The 19348-nt window shown below is 49.7% G+C and overlaps 1 protein-coding gene across 5 annotated transcripts in view; it reads left to right on the top strand.

The window, feature by feature from the left end:
• Window positions 1-19348, top strand: part of Myh7b (myosin heavy chain 7B) — a 45231-nt gene that overhangs the window by 7181 nt on the left and 18702 nt on the right. For 3 of the 5 annotated variants that reach the window (XM_039105078.2, XM_039105079.2, XM_017591783.3), the window contains exons 2-7: window positions 14019-14174; window positions 15644-15750; window positions 15927-16070; window positions 16519-16675; window positions 16935-16962; window positions 17946-18042. In XM_039105078.2, coding sequence (XP_038961006.1) covers window positions 14084-14174; window positions 15644-15750; window positions 15927-16070; window positions 16519-16675; window positions 16935-16962; window positions 17946-18042 — 624 coding nt within the window. In that variant the 5' untranslated portion in view covers window positions 14019-14083. Of the gene's footprint in view, window positions 1-13948; window positions 14175-15643; window positions 15751-15926; window positions 16071-16518; window positions 16676-16934; window positions 16963-17945; window positions 18043-19348 lie in introns of those variants that run through there. The other 2 variants (NM_001107794.2, XM_039105080.2) reach the window with 2 other exon arrangements.

Consider the following 19348-nt stretch of genomic DNA (forward strand, 5'->3'; position numbering starts at 1 on the left):
AGAAGACGAATTGCTGAGTCATCTTAACTGTCAGTTAGACCCTTTAAGGAGCTTCCAGTTGTTTTCCCAAATGACAGCAGCGTATGAGTTGTGGCCTCCACTAGTTCCTATCTGTCTGGTTATAGTCATCTTAGGTCTGCGACACATCTTAAGTCAGTGAAGAATCTCAGCATCTTCGTGTGGGTCCTTTTATTGAATCCTGTTGAGGCTGGCCTCCAACTCTTTATCATTAAGGGAAGGTGACCATGAACTCTTGATCCTCCTGCCTCCACCTTCCAAGAGCTGAGACTGCAGGTGTGCACACCCTGCCCACTTAAAAATGGACAAAGGATAGGACTGGAGAGATGCTCAGTGAATTAAGAAGATCTGAGTTGGAGGTTGGGGATTTAGCTCAGTGGTAGAGCGCTTGCCTAGCAAGTGCAAGGCCCTGGGTTCGGTCCCCAGCTCCGGAAAAAAAAAAAAGAAAAGAAAAAAAAAGAAGATCTGAGTTGGGCTGGAGAGATAGCTTAGTGGTTAAGAGCATTGACTACTTTTCCAGAGGTCCTGAGTTCAATTCCCAGCAACCACATGGTGGCTTGCAACCATCTGTAATGGGATTTGATGCCCTCTTCTGGTGTGTCTGAAGACAGCTACAGTGTACTTATACGTAATAAACAAACAAATAAATAAAAGTTAAAAAAAAAAAAGGAAGAAGATCTGAGTTGCTCTTCCAGAAGATGTGAATTGGGTTCTCAGCACCCACATGGGTCAACTTATAACCACCTGTGGCTCTGGTACCCTCTTCTGGCCTCTATGCCCATATGCAAAAGATCTCAATAGACACATTACCTGGGGAAACAAAGAAAATGAGCATTCTCCATCATTAATAACTAGGAAAGCTAATCAAAACCGAAGGGTGAAGTGGTGAGTTTCTGAGTTTGTGTCTCTAGAATGAGATAGTGCTCAAAAAGAAACTTGCACTATGTTAGTGTGTGCTTGGGCTAGGAAGTGGCACTATTAGGAGGCGTGGCCTTGTTGGAGCAGGTGTGTCACTGTGGGCGTGGACTTTAATACCCTAGTCCTAGGTGCTTAGAAGCCAGTATTCTGCTAGTGGCCTTCAGATAAAGATGTAGAACTCTCAGTTCCGTCTGTGCCGTGCCTGCTTGGATGTTGTCATGCTCCTGTCTTGATGATAATGGACTGAACCTCTGAACCTGTGAGCCAGCCCTAATTAAATATTGTCCTTATAAGAGTTGCCTTGGTGGGGAGGGGGGGGCGGCTGGAGAGATGGCTCAGCGGTTAAGAGCACTGACTGCTTGCTCTTCAAGAGGTCCTGAGTTCAATTCCCAGCAACCACATGGTGGCTCACAACCATCTGTAATGAGATCCAATGTCCTCTTCTGGTGTGTCTGAAGACAGCTACAGTGTACTTATATATAATAAATAAATCTTTAAAAACATGTTATTAAAAAAAAAGAGTTGCCTTGGTTATGGTATCTGTTCACAGCAGTAAAACCATAGCTAAGACACACCAGGTACAGTGGCTCATATCTGAGAAGCTGAGGCAGGAGCATTCTCATGAATTCTGGGCTACAAAATGAAACCTTGGCTAAACACACAAAGAGCATGCTGGGAAGGTGGCTCAGTGGGTAAAGCACTTATTATGCAAGCGTTCAGTATGCAAAGCTAATGGTCTGAGTTTGAATCCCCAGAACCCACATAAAGCATGGAGTATTAGCACCACAGTCCCAGTACTCCCGAGTTTAGCTAGGAGACAGAGACCAGAAAACTACAGGAAGTTCAAGGGCCAGCTAGCCTGGAGTATCCGATTGCAAACAGAAGACCCTGCCTCAAACAAGGTGGAAAGGAAGGAGCAATACTGGAGTCACAGTCTGACACACTATGACACATTCCCACTGACCCATGAATGCACACACATTTTGGTCATCCTTCTTGAGCTTCATGAGGTCTGTGGATTGCATCTTGGGTAATTTGAGCTTTTGGGCTAATATCCTCTTATCAGTGAGTGCATACCATGTGTGTTTTTCTATGATTGGGTTACCTCACTCAGGATGATATTTTCTAGTTCCATCCATTTGCCTATAAATTTCATGAAGTCATTATTTTTGATAGCTGAGTAGTACTCCATTGTGTAGATTTACCACATTTTCTGTATCTATTCCTCTGTTGAAGAGCATCTGGCTTCTTTCCAGCTTCTGGCTATTATAAATAAGGCTGCTATGAACATAGTGGAGCACGTGTCTTTGTTGTATGTTGGAGCGTCTTTTGGGTATATGCCCAGGAGAGGTATAGCTGGATCCTCAGGTAGTGGAATGTCCAATTTTCTGAGGAAGCTCCAGACTGATTTCCAGAGTCGTTCAAACTTTTCAGGTTTTTTTTTCCTTTTTTTCTTTTTTTTTTTTTCTCTTTTTCGGAGCTGGGGACCGAACCCAGGGCCTTGCGCTTGCTAGGCAAGCGCTCTACCACTGAGCTAAATCCCCAACCCCAACTTTTCAGTTTTTAAGACGCACATATGTATTCTCTTTGTGTTTTCAGTGTTGTCTCTATTATTGTTACTTTTTAGAATAGTGTTGTTGTTGTTGTTTGGTTAGTTGTTGTTCTAAGACAGGTTTTCCCTGTGTTAACAGAGCCCTGACTGTCCTAGAACTTGCTTTGTAGACCAGGCTGGCCTCAAACTCACAGAGATCTGCCTGTCTCTGCCCCTTATGTGCTGGGATTAAAGATGTGTGTCACCACACCCAGGCTGAGAACAGTTTTTTGCTGTGTAGCCCAGACTGACCTCCCAGTTACAGTCCTGCCTGACACTGAGTGCTTGATTACTGGCACGGGCCGTCATGCCCACTGGACCACTGTCTCTAGGAAGACATCACTGAATCTAAGATCCCTTGAGTTCTCCTGGGTTTTCTTCTGAGAGTTCCATTGCCTTAGGCTTTAGGATTAAGTATTTGGCTCATTTATTTGGTTTAACTTTTAATACCGTAGGATAGGAGTCTTATGCATTTCAGTAGATGTTTCTAACCAATATATAGTGGTACTGTTTCCTCATGGAAGTCAGACTTTATGTGGTGAGGCACTGCATGCTTTCGTGTGCAGACCACTCTCTTCATTCAGCTTCTGTCTGGGGAGCCATTCACTTTAACAAGGTCACTTTAGCTCATTTATTTTCACTGCCCTATGGGGTTCGTTGCATTAAAACACCACATTTTAGCCAGAAATGTCAGCTCACACCCATAGTCCTAGTACTTCAGAAGCTGAGGCTGGAGAATTGCTACAACTTAGAGTCTTGCCTGGTTTGCCAAGTGAGTTCGATGCTTGTCTTGATAACACTTTTGAGACCCTGTCTCTGAAATAAATAGGTACGCCGGGCACAAGCCTTTAGTCCCAGCAGTCAGGAGGCAGAGGCAGGCAGAGCTCTGTGAGTCCAAAGCCAGCCTGGTTTACAGAGTCAATTCTAAGACGGTTAGGACAGGGGGTTGGGGAGGAGAGAAGGAGAGAGAGACCCTGTGGGATGATACAGGCCCCACACTTTTTCTGACTCGTTCTTCCATGAATGATGCTTAGAGTTGACTATGTAGTTTTTTACTACGAAAGGAACACATTCTTGCTAAGTGCCTCCTAGCGTGTTAAAGAGCAGAATCACCTTTATTAGATGACACTAATTTGTTTTCTCTTTAGTGAGTTTTTTACTGAGTTTCCCTTCTTCCGGTAATAAGTCAACCTTACCTTTGTTCTGCATCCTCACCCAGGGTCATGGCTAACCTTGGTTGTCAACTTGACAAACCTGGGGAGAGGGAACGGTAGCTGAAGGCCCAACAGAAGGCCCGTGGGCACGACTGTGGAGCATTTTTTTTTTTTTTTTTTTTTTGCTGCTAATTGGTCCGGCCCACTGTGGGCGGCACCATCCTTAGGCAGGTAGGCCTGGCTATGTTAGAAAGGTAGTTGAACTTGTTCCAGGAAGGGAGCTAATAAGCAGGGTTCCTCTGTGGTATCTATTTCAGTTCTTGGCTAGGCTACCATTGATGGGGAATTGTGTGCTGTCAACTTGACACAGGCTAGAGTCGCTGCAGAGGAGGAAGCTCAATTAAGAAATTGCTCCCATAAAATCGAGCTGTAGGCAAGTCATAGGGCATTTTCTTTATTAGTAATTGATGAGGGAAGACCCAGTCCACTGTGAGTGGCAGGGTCTCTAGGCTGGTGGCCTTAGGTGCTATAGGAAAGCAGGCTGAGTAAGTGAGCCAGTAAGTAGCACCCCTCCATGGCCTTCTCATCAGTACTGCCTCCAGAATTCTGCTCTGAGTTCCCACCTTGACTTCCCTCAGTGGATGGTGACAGGTAAACAAAATAAACCCTTTTCCTTCCAAGTTGCTTTTGGCCAGTGTTTACCACAGCAATGGAGCAGCTACCAGGACTCAGAATTGTTCATTGTTATTGATGATGATGATGATGATGATGGTGGTGGTGGTGGTGGTGGTGGTGGTGATGGTGGTGGTGGTGGTGATGGTGGTAGTGGTGGTGGTGATGATGGTGATGATGATGGTGGTGGTGGTGGTGATGATGGTGGTGGTGGTGGTGATGGTGGTGGTGGTGTTGGTAATGATGATGATGGTGGTGGTATGATGGTGGTGGTGGTGATGGTGGTGATGGTGGTGGTGGTGGTGGTGGTGGTAATGATGATGATGGTGGTGGTGGTGGTGATGATGGTGATGATGGTGGTGGTGGTGGTGGTGATGGTGGTGGTGGTGGTAATGATGATGGTGGTGGTGGTGGTGGTGATGATGGTGATGATGGTGGTGGTGGTGATGATGGTGGTGGTGGTGGTGGTGGTGATGATGATGGTGGTGGTGGTGATGGTGGTGGTGGTGGTGGTGGTGATGATGATGATGATTTTATTTATCTACTGGTTGAGGAGTGGCAGCTCACTGTGGCTTCCCAGATTAATAGCTATTTTCCTTTATACCTGCATGGTTAATTCCATGGCTGCTTAGAAGTTCATGGGGAAGGAACACTTTACTATCTGTGGCTGAAGCTTGGCAGGGCTCTATGACTAAACTTTTGGCCGTGCAGATGGAGACAGTGAAGCTAGGGAGTATTAAGGAAGATGATGACCATGTAGGGGGAGAGAGAGGGCTGTTGTCACCTTGAAACCTATGCAGAAAGAGCTAACGCTCCATCTCCGTGAACTCGGTTGGAGAGGAGGGGCCACGGAAACGGGGAAGCCAAGGAGGGGACGTGCCTGAGGCACCCACAGTCCTCCGCATGACCTTTCCCCTCGGTGACCTCTGCAATGGGGAGCTGTGTACATTCCTTTCTTATTCTCCCGAAACAGAGATGGTAGTAATAAGAAAGGTAATTATCTCACATTGGATACTTATTACAAGCAACGAGTTGGCATTCTGTTTGTTCTCTTTAAAAGGTGGGCATTATCTTATCTAATTCCTTAGGGAACAGCTGCAGGCTCAGAGACAGGGTAATTGGGGTTTACACACAGACAGCCAGACTCCGGCACTGTATTGTTAGCCTGGCTCAAAAGAACAAAGGGAGAGGAAGCTTGCCCAGGCTGGGGTCGGGGAGACACAGGGGTCCATCTTTTGCTGGACCTAGAGTGGAGGCCACAGTGGGGAACATAACGAGAGGTCCATAGAGAAGATGGTTCTTGGAAGTAGCAGCTCCACCCCAGTGGACACGGCCATTCTGCTCCCGTTCCCACGTCCATGCCGGACGCTGGTGACCCAGCCTGAGTGCTGCTTGTTCCAAGGTCTTAAGATTGCACTGATCTTCTAGGGAAGAGCTGATGAGCTAGCCTGACAAATAGTGTAAGAAATTTAAAATTTCTGGGTACGAGCCAGGCGTGGTGGTGGTGCACACCTTTAATTCCGGCACTGAGAGGCAGGTAGATCTCTTGAGTTCCAGGCCTATGATTAACAGTGAGACACTGAATAAACAAAAAGTTCTAGGGAAATCTAGTGTTTCATGTCAGTGTTGAGATAGGGCAGTCTGGGCTCCCAGTCTGAGTCTTTCTGCTCCTCAGCTCCCAAAGTTACTGATTGTGACCACAGAACAAGGGCAAAGCCACAGCTCAGCCACCTCATCCACTCGGCTTGACCTTTTACAGAGGATGGATGGACGGACGTTCTTTCTACACTCTCAGTCCAGCAGATGGGGCTAAGTGTCCCTTCCTGGCTAGCTCCAGGGCACTTAATCATTGACTATCTTGGAGTTGGCTCCTCAGCAGTCTGAGGACTTAGGACTGGGCCATGTCCTAGGCTAGGTATCAGACAGTGCTGGTGCCTTGAGTTAAGTAGGCAGCTGACCCACTGGACCAGTCATCCTGGTCCCAACACCCAAAGCAGGCGTCTGGGCTTTGACACAGGAATTGGGCTGCTGTGTGGTCCTGTAAGATCCTGGGACTTCTCTCATGTGTTGGGCCCCTTAGGACAACTCTTGCAAAAATGTTGGCTGACCCGGGCAACATCCTAAGTTCTACCCCCAGGGTGGCAGACTCGATGTTTCCCCCCCACAGACCACAGCCAGAGCCACAGTCTCTCTCGGTCATTCCCACCCCAGGGTAAGCACGGTTTGGCTACTTTTCAACAGCAGCTTAAGTTGGGTCCTCCGTGCATATCTGTTCCACAGAGAAGGCACACAAGGCTCAGAGGTGAAGTGAGGTGTTCCAAGTGACAGAGCAAAGACTCGAAGGAGGCCTGACTTTTCACAGAGTAGCCCTTGCAGATGCTCAGATTAGAAACAAGTGTTGGCTGCTCTGTAGGAGCGGACGCTGTGTCGGCATCCTGCGTACTGTAGGGCAGACCCAGGCCCAGACTACTCCTAACGGCTCAGTCCATAAAAGCTGGGCCCACGTCATGATGAAGATTGGAGCTCTAAGAATAGACCTGTGCGGGGCTGGGGATTTAGCTCAGTGGTAGAGCGCTTGCCTAGGAAGCGCAAGGCCCTGGGTTCGGTCCCCAGCTCCGAAAAAAAGAACCAAAAAAAAAAAAAAAAAAAAAAAGAATAGACCTGTGCAAGGTCACATGGGAAGTTGGTCGGTGACCCTCTTCTGCCGTTTCTTCCCCAAGCCTCCTATGACTGGTTCCCTCCCTCCCTCTCTGCACTGCCCCCACCCCCACCCCTCCCTGATGCTGCTGCTGCTCTTCCTTCTCCCTGAATCTCTGGCTAACCCGTGTCCATATCCCTGCACTCACATTCTTACCGTGGATGGGAGCCTCGAGTAGGGCCAAGCTGTATAGATTAGTGCACCTGGGGTCATAGCTACTTTGGGACATTCTTTAGCCTTTATTGCTTCCAGCTGACAAAGGGACCTATCACCCAGACCCTCTGAGATGTCTGCGGGGGCAGGATCGGACCTCTCAGGGACGGTAGCTCCCAGGATCGGGCCCCTCAAGCTGGAAGCTGATACGAGCAGTAGCAACTGCTGGCTTTATCTAGCTTCTAAGAATAGTCTGAGGTAAAGATCAGAGGCTAGGGCTCGGGGAAAGAACTGCAGTCTCTGCCTCCCTGTCCATCCCTGGGCTTGCCGTAGAAGCTGGGATCCTCCCTCTGGCTTACTCTTTGCTTGGGAAGGTTTTGAGTGGACACACTTGTCCACCTCTGGGCTGGAGGAAAGTGGGTACCCCGGGGGCCCAGACCCAGGTTGACTGTGCAGAGGCTACTCCACACCCAGATCTCCTCCTACATTATAGGACCTTTATTTACATAGTAACTGCTTTAAAATGCCCTTTATAATATACATACATGATTAAAACTCAAGAGGTATTAAAAAGGAAATAAACCAGTTTCTCCCCCTGACTCCACCAACCGTTTTCCTCAGCATCCTGAGGGAGTAGTCTATCCACAGATGAAGCCATGGACACAAGCCTCCCTGAGGCACACAGCCTGTTCCTGTGTTACATCCTTTTTTTTAATCTTTTGTTTGTTTTCCCCAGTGCTAGGGACAGAGCCTAGGGCCTGTGTATGCTAAGCAGGTCCTCTACCACTGAGCACATCCCCAGCCCCTCACTTAAAACTCTGTCGTAGTGATATTCTAAGTCTCCACCAAGACTAAGTACTCCTCTCAGCACTCCAGGGGCTTCAGGATCCTGCTCACTTCACAGGCTTCAGTCATTTCTCAAGATGCCATGGCTGGTAATTGACAGAGACAGGATTCAAGCCCAAGGTGTTCTTCCTCTTGAGTTTGCTACAAGCCTTCCTTCTCTCTTTCTAAGGGCCAAGGTAAGAAATACATACTGAACGTTCACCGGGCGCCCGTCTGATCTGGGATTCAGTAGATTATATAAAAAACCGGGTCTCTGCCCTCGTGGAACTGGCACCCCAGCCCTCACAAGTGCTCGTCAGCCAAGGCTAGAGAGAGGGGAGCCCCTCAGGACTCACATCCTGGTCACGTTTGCTGTTCAGACATAACCTCGTTCCCTTACCCATGAGTCTTCCAGCCTTGGAGCTAGGAACTCTTAGAACTCAACCGAAAGATCGAAGACAGAGGTAGCCGCCTGTGAGGTCACCGTGTAGCCCCCGGAGCCTCTTCTCATTCCCTCTGGGATCCACTTCAGCAGGCCTGGCGGGGGTGTCTGTAATCCAGGGACCAGCCATTGTTTGAAGCTGGGAACAATTGAAGGACAAGGGAGCTATACATAGATGTGCAGCAGCTGTCACCTGTTCCAGCCTGGGCCCAGGGCCCAGGCATTGTCTACATGGAGCAGCTCAACCAGCGAGGGCTCCTGGGGGTGGAGGGTGGAGCAAACTCAGCTGAACCTTAGAGAGGCAGAGGAGAAGGCCAGAATGTGCTCAGATCAGACGGCAGGGAGGAACAGGTAATATGGAAAGAGCAAGTCTTCCTGTCCACTGTCCAAAACAGATTGGTGCTGAGGCCAGAGAGAGAGAACACTACAAAGACGTTGGCTGAAAGATGTTGGTTGAACTCACATATGAGCAGAGCGGAACCCGGAACAGAGCAAGTGCCGGGAGTTAGAGACCCTCAGCACCACACACCTGCACGTGTACTTCTTACTGGGGTGATTTGAAGGATCTTCATGATGCTCTGAGAGGCATTATTTAGACCCCAGTCTTTATTAGAAGTTCGAGGTTAGACTGCTGGGTGATGGTGGCACAAAGACCTGCCTCTCCTTCTGTGCCTCAGTTTCCCTGACTTTAACGAGAGTTGATCTGTACAACCGTTAAAGTGTCCGTTCATCTTCTGACGCTGGCAGGACCTCGTTCCTCATGTGTCCACCCTCGCCCCTCTTTCTGCAGACAGGTCCACAGTCCCTTACGTAGTCCTTTATGGGGATGGGGGACAGCTGGTTCCCCTCTTCCTCCCCCCAGTAGTAACCTTTCAGCCATAAATCCATGCTGAGGCATCTCCTCCGGATAAACAGTCTTGATGCCTTTTGGCTGCCCTCATCCTATTTTTTGCCCTGAGCATCAGAGCTGGGGCCCACTCGAGCAGCTGCCCAGGGCCCCGTGAAGAGGACAAACCTGGGACAAGCAGGGGCCCAGCCACCCCCAGGGTGCCAGGGTGGCGGGCCCCCCCTTGGGGCCTCACCACCTTGCCTGTGGACCATTATGGCAGCCTCCTCCTGAAGGCATCTTCCTGCCACCGGTGTGTCTCGCCCCTTCAATCCATCCTCCACACCAGCTGCTACGGGGATCTGATGAACACATAAATCTGACCACAGTGTCAGATCCTCTTGCTCAAGGCTCTTTGATGAAGAAATAAATAAAAACGCCTTTGATGGTGCCCCAACGCAGACAGGGCAAAGCTCTAAATCCCAACCTTGCTTTTGAAGTTCTTCATAGTTCTATTCCAATGACAGGTCCAGCCTTACCCCTTTTTATGCCCTGGGGCCTAGCCTCAGCCCATGCAGTTGCTCAGACAGGATCTTCAGTGTCTTCTCCTGGGATTGTGGGCTCAAGACACCTGTCTCCACCACCCTAACCCCACCCTCAACCTTCACCCCATCTGCCTTGACTTGGGTGAGCACAGCAAACTGCTCAACTCTTCCTTGCTTTATCTTTCTAGTTTGTTCTCAACATGATGGCCAGCATGGTGGTCATTTAGGCCACTTACATCCTTGCCCTAGAAGGTTCCCGTTGCTCCTGCAATCAGTCCTGTGTCCCTCTCCAAGTGATTCTGAACAATCTTGCCTTCTCTCTACCCTAAGAAAATCTCCCAATATACGCTTTCCCCACGAGTGCTGTGGGCTATATTGGTGATATTTACTTCATGTATGTGAGTACACTGTAGCTTTCAGACACACCAGAAGAGGGCATCGGATCCCTAGATGGTTGTGAGCCACCATGTGGGTGCTGGGGACTGAACTCAGGACCTCTGGAAGAGCAGTCAGTGCTCTTAACCACTGAGCCATCTCTCCAGCCCGCTCATTTTTTCTGCCTAGGCTGTTCTTCAGTTGCAGGCTGGCTCTGAGCTTAAGAACCCTTCTTGTGTTTACAGCTTTGCTCCCTGTTCCTGCCCTGCCCACAGGTCCACTCCCCCCATCCCGAATGCTGGGGACTAAACCCAGGGTCCCAGGCTTGCCATGGAAATGTTCTCTGACGAAGCTGGTTTCCTCTGAGGCTGCCCAAGTCCCACAAGTTCCCTTTGCTCCTGACAGCACCTGAACTTAACACCCAGAGCCCTTGCAATTGCCAGCTTTACTGGCTCTCTCAGGACATGGGTTTCTTTATTGCTTTGCTATTGTGACCGAGAGGAACCAAGCAGGACGCTTCTAGGCCTGCATTCTGGTATGTTTATAAGCACGCGTCTGTACATTGAGCAGGTAACTCGAATTTCACCTACATCATATCTTTGGCACAGACTATGGCTATTGGGAAATTTTGATCTCTTTAGGTTAATTCTGTCACTCCTGGGGCAAAAAACCCTGCAGTCTGAGCACCTTTGAGTAGTAAAAACTCTGTGTATTTTCCTGGATGTGGGCGATTGTGCGTGCATGGGCACTCTTGTGATCATGTGTATGTGTGCACTCACCTGAGTGTGTAGAGGACATATCGGGTGTCCCCTGCATGACAACTCTTTTTTTTTTTTTTTTTGGTTCTTTTTTTCGGAGCTGGGGACCGAACCCAGGGCCTTGCGCTTCCTAGGTAAGCGCTCTACCACTGAGCTAAATTCCCAGCCCCGCATGACAACTCTTGACCTTTTCTTTTTCTTTTTTTTTTTCTTTTCCTTTTTCTTTTCTTCGGAGCTGGGGACAGAACCCAGGGCCTTGTGCTTGCTAGGCAAGTGCTCTACCATTGAGCTAAATCCCCAACCCCTGACCTTTTCTTTTGAGGCAGGGTCCGTCACTGAACCTGAAGCCAGGCAGATGGCCATCAAGCCCAGCCATCCTCCTGTTTCCTTCCCCACGGTGGCAGGTGTGCACATGGTCATGCCTAGCTTTTTCCAGGGGTGCTGGGATCTGAACGCAGATCCTCAGGCTTGTGTGGCAAGTGCTCTGACCCGCTGAGCCATCTGTCCAGTCCCTTCTCTCCACACCCACACATTGTTCACACTCAGCTCCCCGCCTCCGACCCTGTGCAGAGATGAAAACTCTATCATCTGGATGATCACGGTTGGTTCCTTTGCCTGGCAGCTACCTACTGAGTCTCTGCCCTGGACAGGCTTCCTGGAAGGTGCTGGGAATGCAGCCCAGACCCCGTCCCTCAGAGTTCCTTCCCAGTGGCAGGAGGCAAATGAGAAACAGCCCACCTGCACGGAGAGCGAAAATAGCCTGGTTCTCACAAGCGCATCAAGAGGATGAGGACCAGAGCTGTAAGATCTCAGATGTAAAGACTCTGAACATGGACGAAACCACGCAGAGACGATTCCTCAGGGAGGAGGGGGCTTTCATGTGTGTGTGTGTGTGTGTGTGTGTGTGTGTGTGTGTGTGTGTGTGTACATACGTTTAAAACATACAGCTGAGGGGCTGGGGATTTAGCTCAGTGGTAGAGCGCTTACCTAGGAAGCGCAAGGCCCTGGGTTCGGTCCCCAGCTCCGAAAAAAAAAAAACACCAAAAAAAAAAAAAAAAAAAAGAACCAAAAAAAAAAAAAAAACATACAGCTGAATGTGATTCACAAAGTAGACATGACTATGTGACCTCCCCCTCGCCCCCAAGCGCAGCGTTCTGGAGAAGGTCTTACGTTCTCGACGGCTCTCTCAGGCCCTCCATTGTCAGGAGACCAGCCTCCCACCTCTGTCCCTGTGCTTGCTCCATGTTACCTGCTCTGAACGCATATGTGGTGACAGCACATAAAATTACCTTTGTATATTTGTTCCGCACAGATACATATCTGGAAGGGATTGCCTATGGGTACAGAGAATTCTCCCGATGTCTATTTGGAACGTCCTAGATCTGTGTCCAGTATCCAAGTTCTTGGATCCTTTTATGCTCTGCTCAGCCTTGGATCTGCTTGGAATCCTGGCTCCGGGGTTCTCTAGTTCTGTGTCCAGTATTTTTTAGATCATTTGAGCCTATAATTCTAAAATTCTGCAATGTCACCAAGCCCTGAATGAATTGATGGACAGAAGAGTCTGGAAGTGTCTTGACATATTGTAGAGTTATTATCAGACAAGCTGAATTGTAAGCACCCCACTCTTCATGAGAGTTGGGTACAAGAAGTTGGCTTTCTGTAAATCATGAATGCCAGAATATGGAGATGCTCCTAACTGGAGTAAACTCCTAGATTTTCTTCCTCTTTTTTACTGTATGGTTTCATTTCTTGTTTGTTTCTTTTCTTTCCTTCCTTCCTACCTTCCTTCCTTCCTTCCTTCCTTCCTTCCTTCCTTCCTTCCTGTCAGGGACCACACCTAGTGTCTTAAGCTTGTTCAGTAAGCACTCTTCACGGGATCTACCTCTCCAGCCCTCTTTCTGACTATTATTATTTAATTTTGACATGAGGGTCTTGCTAAATTACTTAGACTGACTGAACTTGGCTCCTTTCCGCCTGGACCTTTTGAGCGTAAAGTCTCAAACTCAGGTTAATGGCTACCTGCGGTGCCTTACAGTCATTTGTCGTGAGTTTCTGAGTCCTAACACTGAGTACCGGGAGTTACAGGTGTCTACTAGACCCAGCTTTGTTTGGGTTTTCTTCATGGATTTCCCTTTGGAGACTCTGAGAGGCAGAGCTAGAGGCTAAGGGGTGGTGTCCAGGTGCTGCAGAAGGATGCAGATCCTCCCAGTGCTGTCCATTTGCTGGCCTTTGACACCTGGTTAGTGCGGTCTTCCTGTGCACTTCACTCTTCCTATGTGCAGGAGCAGAACTGAAGTAGAAGGCCACAGTGACTATTCTATGGCTCCCTTCCCTGGTCTTTCTGCTCTCTCCTTCTAAGAGTGCAGGTCTTTTTTTTTTTTCTTTTTTTCTTTTTTTCGGAGCTGGGGACCGAACCCAGGGCCTTTACCACTGAGCTAAATCCCCAACCCCAGTGCAGGTCTTTTTTATGCATGTAGGAGACTCCCTGTGACTCAGTTTCCACTCCAGAGTGCCTCGCTGCCTTGTCCAGGTCCCTGCCACTCTGGATCCAAGCTTCCTGACTGAGTGACTTGTCTCTCTCCGCCTTTGTGATCCCCTGACAATGGGAGGTAAAAATAGCCCAGGGGCTGAGCTAGAGGAGATAAAAGGGAATTTGCCTTTTGTGTCCTGTGGCCAGGCTGGGGGGGCCATGACACGTGGAGATTGCTGACATAGCTCTCCTTCGCTGACCTTGACAACTGCAATAAAAGGGGTAGCAGCACTCCCTGCCCTCACCGTGGTGCCAGGTGGGTGATGAGGGCTGAGGGTGGGTGATGAGGGCTGAGCATGGGTGATCAGGGCTAGGTTTGTAGCTGGAGAAAGGCAGGAGAGCACCTATGGGTGGGCCCAGGTCCTCAGTACCTATCAGAGGATGCCCTATGTCTGGAGGTGTGCAGTTTCGAGCTCACCCAGGGACTCACCCACTATCAAGCCTTGTGGGTTGGAGGATCAGACCCCAGTGTGGGTCCTGGTTCCTGAGTTTCCAGTCTTTTCCATCTCGCAGGGCCTGCTGCCTCGGATTGTCTTGAATCGCTGTCCCGATTCTCAACACCAACACCTCTCAACACCATGATGGATATGAATGAACTTGGAGAATCAGCCTGCTACCTCCGCCAGGGATACCAGGAAATGATGAAGGTGCACACTGTCCCATGGGATGGTAAGTGAGAGCAGAGAGGGACACAGCCATGGAGAAGTCCAAGGATTCAGACTAGGAGTGAAGAGGGCAGACTTTCTGCTTGATACGACAGGGCCACGGTGGCCTGATACCTGGGTCTCCCCCCCCCCCCCCCCCCCCCCGCAGTTTCTGAGTGCCAGAGGCTAAAATCACAGGGAAGCGAGGCTGGGTTTGTTCCTCTGTAAAATGAGACAATGTCACCTTGCTCTTGAAGTCTCTATGAAGACGCAGGCTGGAACCTGGGACCTCTGATGTGAGACTGATGTGTGCAGGTGGCCTCCGTGTCCACAAAACCTGCGCTGAACTTATTTTTAGTGCTTCCCATAGAGCCAATGCCACTCTTGATTAGGGACAGGAACAAAGGCTACTATTTATGACTTGATTGGCTCATAGTACAATAATAACATAGGCAATGCATGTCTGGGGCTTATGAAGGGCCACACCAGAGCTGCTGGTTTGTGTGTGTGTGTGTGTGTGTGTGTGTGTGTGTGTGTGTGTGTGTGTGTATCTTCTCAATAATCCGGGGAGATGGGAACTGAAGTAGATCCAGATTCAGTGGCGTGTAACGTCTGGAGTTGTACGCAGCACAGTGCTTAAGATGTATCGTGCTTAACTGGGCGTGGTGGCACACATCTTTAATGTCCGCACTCAGAAGGCAGAGGTAAGAGGAGCTCGGTGAACTGGAGGCCAGCCAGAGCTACAGAGTGAGAACCTGTCTCAGAAGAAAGGAGAGCTGTCTCCTGCTTGACCTGACATTCCGCTATTGTTATCTTTCAACCGTTTTCGTTCATTTAAGTTTTTAGCATTCAGAGTAGAGGATTCCCTTCCAGCATTTTAAATGAAAATTAATTAATTAATTAATTAATTAATTAATTAATGGAGCCTGGGTTGGAGCCTTATTCTATGAATAGTTCTGACCAAGGAACATGGCTAGCGACTGTGAAGGCAGGGAACGGGACTTGTGTCCACACGAGTCCACATTTTATCACCATAAAAATGCGGGCTCCCCGAAGCTCTAGAGTGAGCTGACCAGTCAGGAATGAGCAGAGGACAGAGGTACATCTCCTGGCTGACTGTGTCCACATCTTCTGTGAAATAGGGAAAGTACAACCCACCGGAGAGTTAGGAGCCTTATACTGAAGGGATGCCCTACCTACGTGCAGCTTCTTATGGCCTTTGCATTTGTGGAAACAAGCCCAGAGAAAATGAAGGTTTCCCCGGTAGCCAAGCTGAACCTAGGTGTGGAGTGTAGACTGTTATTTCAATCAGTTCATTGGAGATCTTTAGGGATCATCTCGGCCCTGGGTTTGGATGAGTCCACACTGGAATGTCTATGTCCTGTCCCAGTGGGTGACTTGGGAGTGGAAGGGGGTGGGGATTATCGCTTGAGCATAGAAATCCCATGGGACACTTGGAGGTCCTCTCAGAATCTGATTTTTTTTTCAACCCAGGCAAGAAACGGGTCTGGGTGCCTGATGAACAGGATGCCTATGTCGAAGCTGAGGTCAAGACTGAAGCTACTGGAGGCCGAGTCACTGTGGAGACCAAAGACCAGAAGGTTGAGCTTTCCCCTTCCTTGAGATTAACCCCTCTGACCCTAGGTGCATCTCCTGGCCAGCTGGATCCACAGAAAGAATGAAGCGGACTGGTGCATGGGAGTGTGTGGGTAGGAGAGAGAGGAAAGGTCAGGTCACCCATCTCTGTTCCTCACCGTGTGACACATCTCCTCGGAAGGTGCTGACAGTGCGTGAAACGGAAATGCAGCCCATGAACCCACCCCGCTTCGACTTACTGGAGGACATGGCCATGATGACGCACCTCAACGAGGCTGCAGTGCTGCACAACCTGCGCCAGCGTTATGCTCGCTGGATGATCTACGTGAGCCCCGGGCAGGGACGGCTCAGCGGTGGGCGGGGCCACTAATGGGCGGGGTCTAAGGGCCCGAAGGAATGGCGTCTGGAGAGCTAGGCTAGAGGGGAGTTGGAAGTGAGCTCTGGGGCTGAAAGAGCAGAACTGAAGAGTGGCAAAGGAGAGGGCTAGAGGAACAAACTGTAGGTAAATGAGGGAGCGGCCTAGAGCGATGACTTGATGATGTCTAGGGTCTTGGAAGCAGAGCCAGGACCGTGTATGGGGCCTAGCTGCCTACTTGGCACCTCTGAAGGGTCGGTAAAGGGTTCTGTGGCTCAGGCTGGAACAGGAGAAAGGACTTTGCATAGGATATCTGGAGGCTTTTTGAATATTGCAGGGGTCATGGTGGGCCTGGGAATAGGAACTTGGACATCTTTCTTCCCGCCCCCAAAAGCTCTATTGTGAACTCTCTCCTCAGACATACTCGGGCCTCTTCTGTGTCACCATTAACCCATACAAATGGCTCCCGGTCTACACAGCTACTGTGGTGGCCGCCTACAAGGGCAAGCGCCGCTCGGAGGCCCCGCCTCATATATATGCAGTGGCAGATAATGCCTACAATGACATGCTCCGCAGTAAGAGCCACCTCCCTCACCGTCCCTCAGCTCAGGGTGGCTTCCGGTTAGGACCCTCTCCCCTTCCCTTCCCTTCAGCACTCCCTCCTTTGATACTACCCTAGCTATTCTGCCTTTTTAGTTTGGAAGTCCCACTTGGTCTCTCTCACTGGGTGTTTGGGTGGTGGCAACTATGTCTGCACCTTAGATGATCCAGGAAGCCCACCTATGGTTAGTCCCTCACCCTAGCTGACACATTTACTCTCTTTCCTTTCTCTAGACAGAGAGAACCAGTCCATGCTGATCACGTGAGTGGGGCTCTGGGCATCAAGTGGCGAGTGATAGCCACTTGATAGCGGTGGTCCGGTGAGGGGTGGGGGATCAAAGTTAATTCTCAGGATTGGATCCAAAATGCTTAGGTCAGGGCCCTTACCTGGTGGAGTCAATGTCCTCCCTGGCTCCCTGTGTGTGTGTGGGGGGGGGGGAGTAGAAGGCAGGTATTCAAACGTGGGTGTGACCTCAAGCTCCTTGTGTCTCTCCTGAGATCTGGGCATCTCCCACCTGGTCCTTTGGAGGCTCTAAATAGGTCCTTTGGAGGTTCTAAATAGGTCCTTTGGAGGTTCTAAATAGGTCCTTTGGAGGTTCTAAATAGGTCCGTCTCATCACTGCATCTCAGCCCTCAACCTTCACTAGCCTTCATGGGAAAGGTCTCCATCTCCGATGTACTGAGTCATGTCCAGTCAGGCCAATACACACACATGCACACAGGGACGCGCGCGCGCGCGCGCGCACACACACACACACACACACACACACACACGACCATAGGGTATTAAGACCAAGTCCTCTGAAGCCAGACTGAGCTGGATCCAGGCGCTCACACTCCCATATCTTGCTGTGTGCCTCTGGGCCCCCGAATCTCAGCAATACAAACAGAGCAGCCTAGCCTGCCACACAAGACTGCCAGCAGTTAAGTCTGTTAAGCCTTGCACAGAGCAGAGGCAGGCCCAGAGCTTCTGAGGCCCATTTCCTTACCCATAAGACGATCATGTCTACCTTCCCTGGCCTTCTCATGGAGGTGGGGTACCTGGCATGGCTCCCGGAGCTAAGTCGGTACTCGGTTTTCGGTGGTAAGTCAACATCATCATCTCAGAGAGTCTGTACCTGGGAGTTTGGATCTGGGGACACTGAGTTGGGAAGAGATGGTGGGGAGGGTTGAGGTTTGGGGGAGGGGGCTGGGAGAATTAGGGAGACAAATGGGCTTTAGTGACAGATGTTTGTGTTGTCCAAGCGGAGAGTCGGGGGCCGGTAAGACGGTTAACACCAAGCGGGTCATTCAGTATTTTGCCATCGTCGCTGCCCTGGGAGACGGGCCGGGCAAGAAGGCAGTAAGACTTGCCCGCTTGGGCGCCAATCCCTACTGCTTCCCCCTGTTTTCTTTTTCTTTTTTTTTCTTTCTTTCTTTTTAAAATTGCAACCTCCCAGAGTCCCTCCCAGAGCCCCCAGCCCTGCCCGAGCCTCCTACCTTGGTGAGAGACTCTGGCCTGAGCAAGGCTCAACCAGAAAACCCATGGCCACCTCCGTCACTGTGTTATGCCCGAGCCAGACCCGAGCCACAGCTCCCGGGTGTTTTTGCATGTGTGTGACTTTTCCAGTGTGACCTTCATAATTTTTAAAGAGTTTACCAAGTAGTGTGCTTTTATCCGGAAGTGATTATTTTCTTGGCCCACATTCATCGAGGTCTCTGTTACCCGCTCCCAATGAGTGGAGCAGGCTGATCCATAGATGTTAATTACCCAGAGCCGAGGGCCCTGGGAATTCTTGACAGTTACATGGCCCGTGGTTTTGATTAAGATTTTTTTTTTTTTTGGTGAAACTTCTTAAACAATGGAGGCATGGTGGTTTTTGTTGTTTTTAATGTGACTGTCCCATCCCTGGCCCACAGGCCAGCTGTCTGTGGCTTCGGCTGACCCCCACACATCTACCAATGTGAGAGGACCCAGGCTCCCTCTGAGCGGCCTACACTCCTGGTCCTGTTGAGCCTTGCTTTACTCTGGGGCAATTTTCTTCTTTTTTTCTCTTCTTTTTTCCTTCTTGCTGTGTTTTCTTTCTTTCTTCTTCTTTTTCCGTTTGTTGTTTTGTTTTGCTTTTGATCTTTTGTCCCACCCTTCCCCCATCTCCTCACTTGATTGCCTTGATTTTGGATTTCGTTTGTTTTGGTTTTTGGTTGCAGTCATAGTTTTTGTTTTTGCTGTTGGCTTTTTGATATTCTTTCTTCCCTTCCTTTCCCACCATTTCCCAAGCCCTGAAAGGCCTTTGAGAATACTGTAGACAAGTAGGATAATCCTATAACAGGAAAAGAAGACAGAGCCCAAAGCTGAAAGGAACACAACTGGAAGGGCTGAGGCAGGAGAGTACCTACATAGGAAGGGGCTTTGATTCTGGAGTCAGGGCATAGGGGCAGCTCAGCAGAAAGTCACCCACAGGATTTGGGAGCTTCAAAGCTGTACTAATTCTCTCCCCTTGAGCTCGGATTTGGCTAACCTGGACAGAAAGAGTCTTGAACAAAAGCAGCTGATAAGTTGCATATGGAGGGCATGGGAGGAGGAAGGGGCAGAGATGGCAGAAGTCGCTGCACTATCCAAGATCAGGGAGGTCTTCCCAGAGGAGGAAGAGCTTGGCAGGCTGCTAAGG

The sequence above is a fragment of the Rattus norvegicus genome, chromosome 3 (genome assembly GCF_036323735.1).
Source record: "Rattus norvegicus strain BN/NHsdMcwi chromosome 3, GRCr8, whole genome shotgun sequence".
Classification (NCBI taxonomy): domain Eukaryota; kingdom Metazoa; phylum Chordata; class Mammalia; order Rodentia; family Muridae; genus Rattus; species Rattus norvegicus.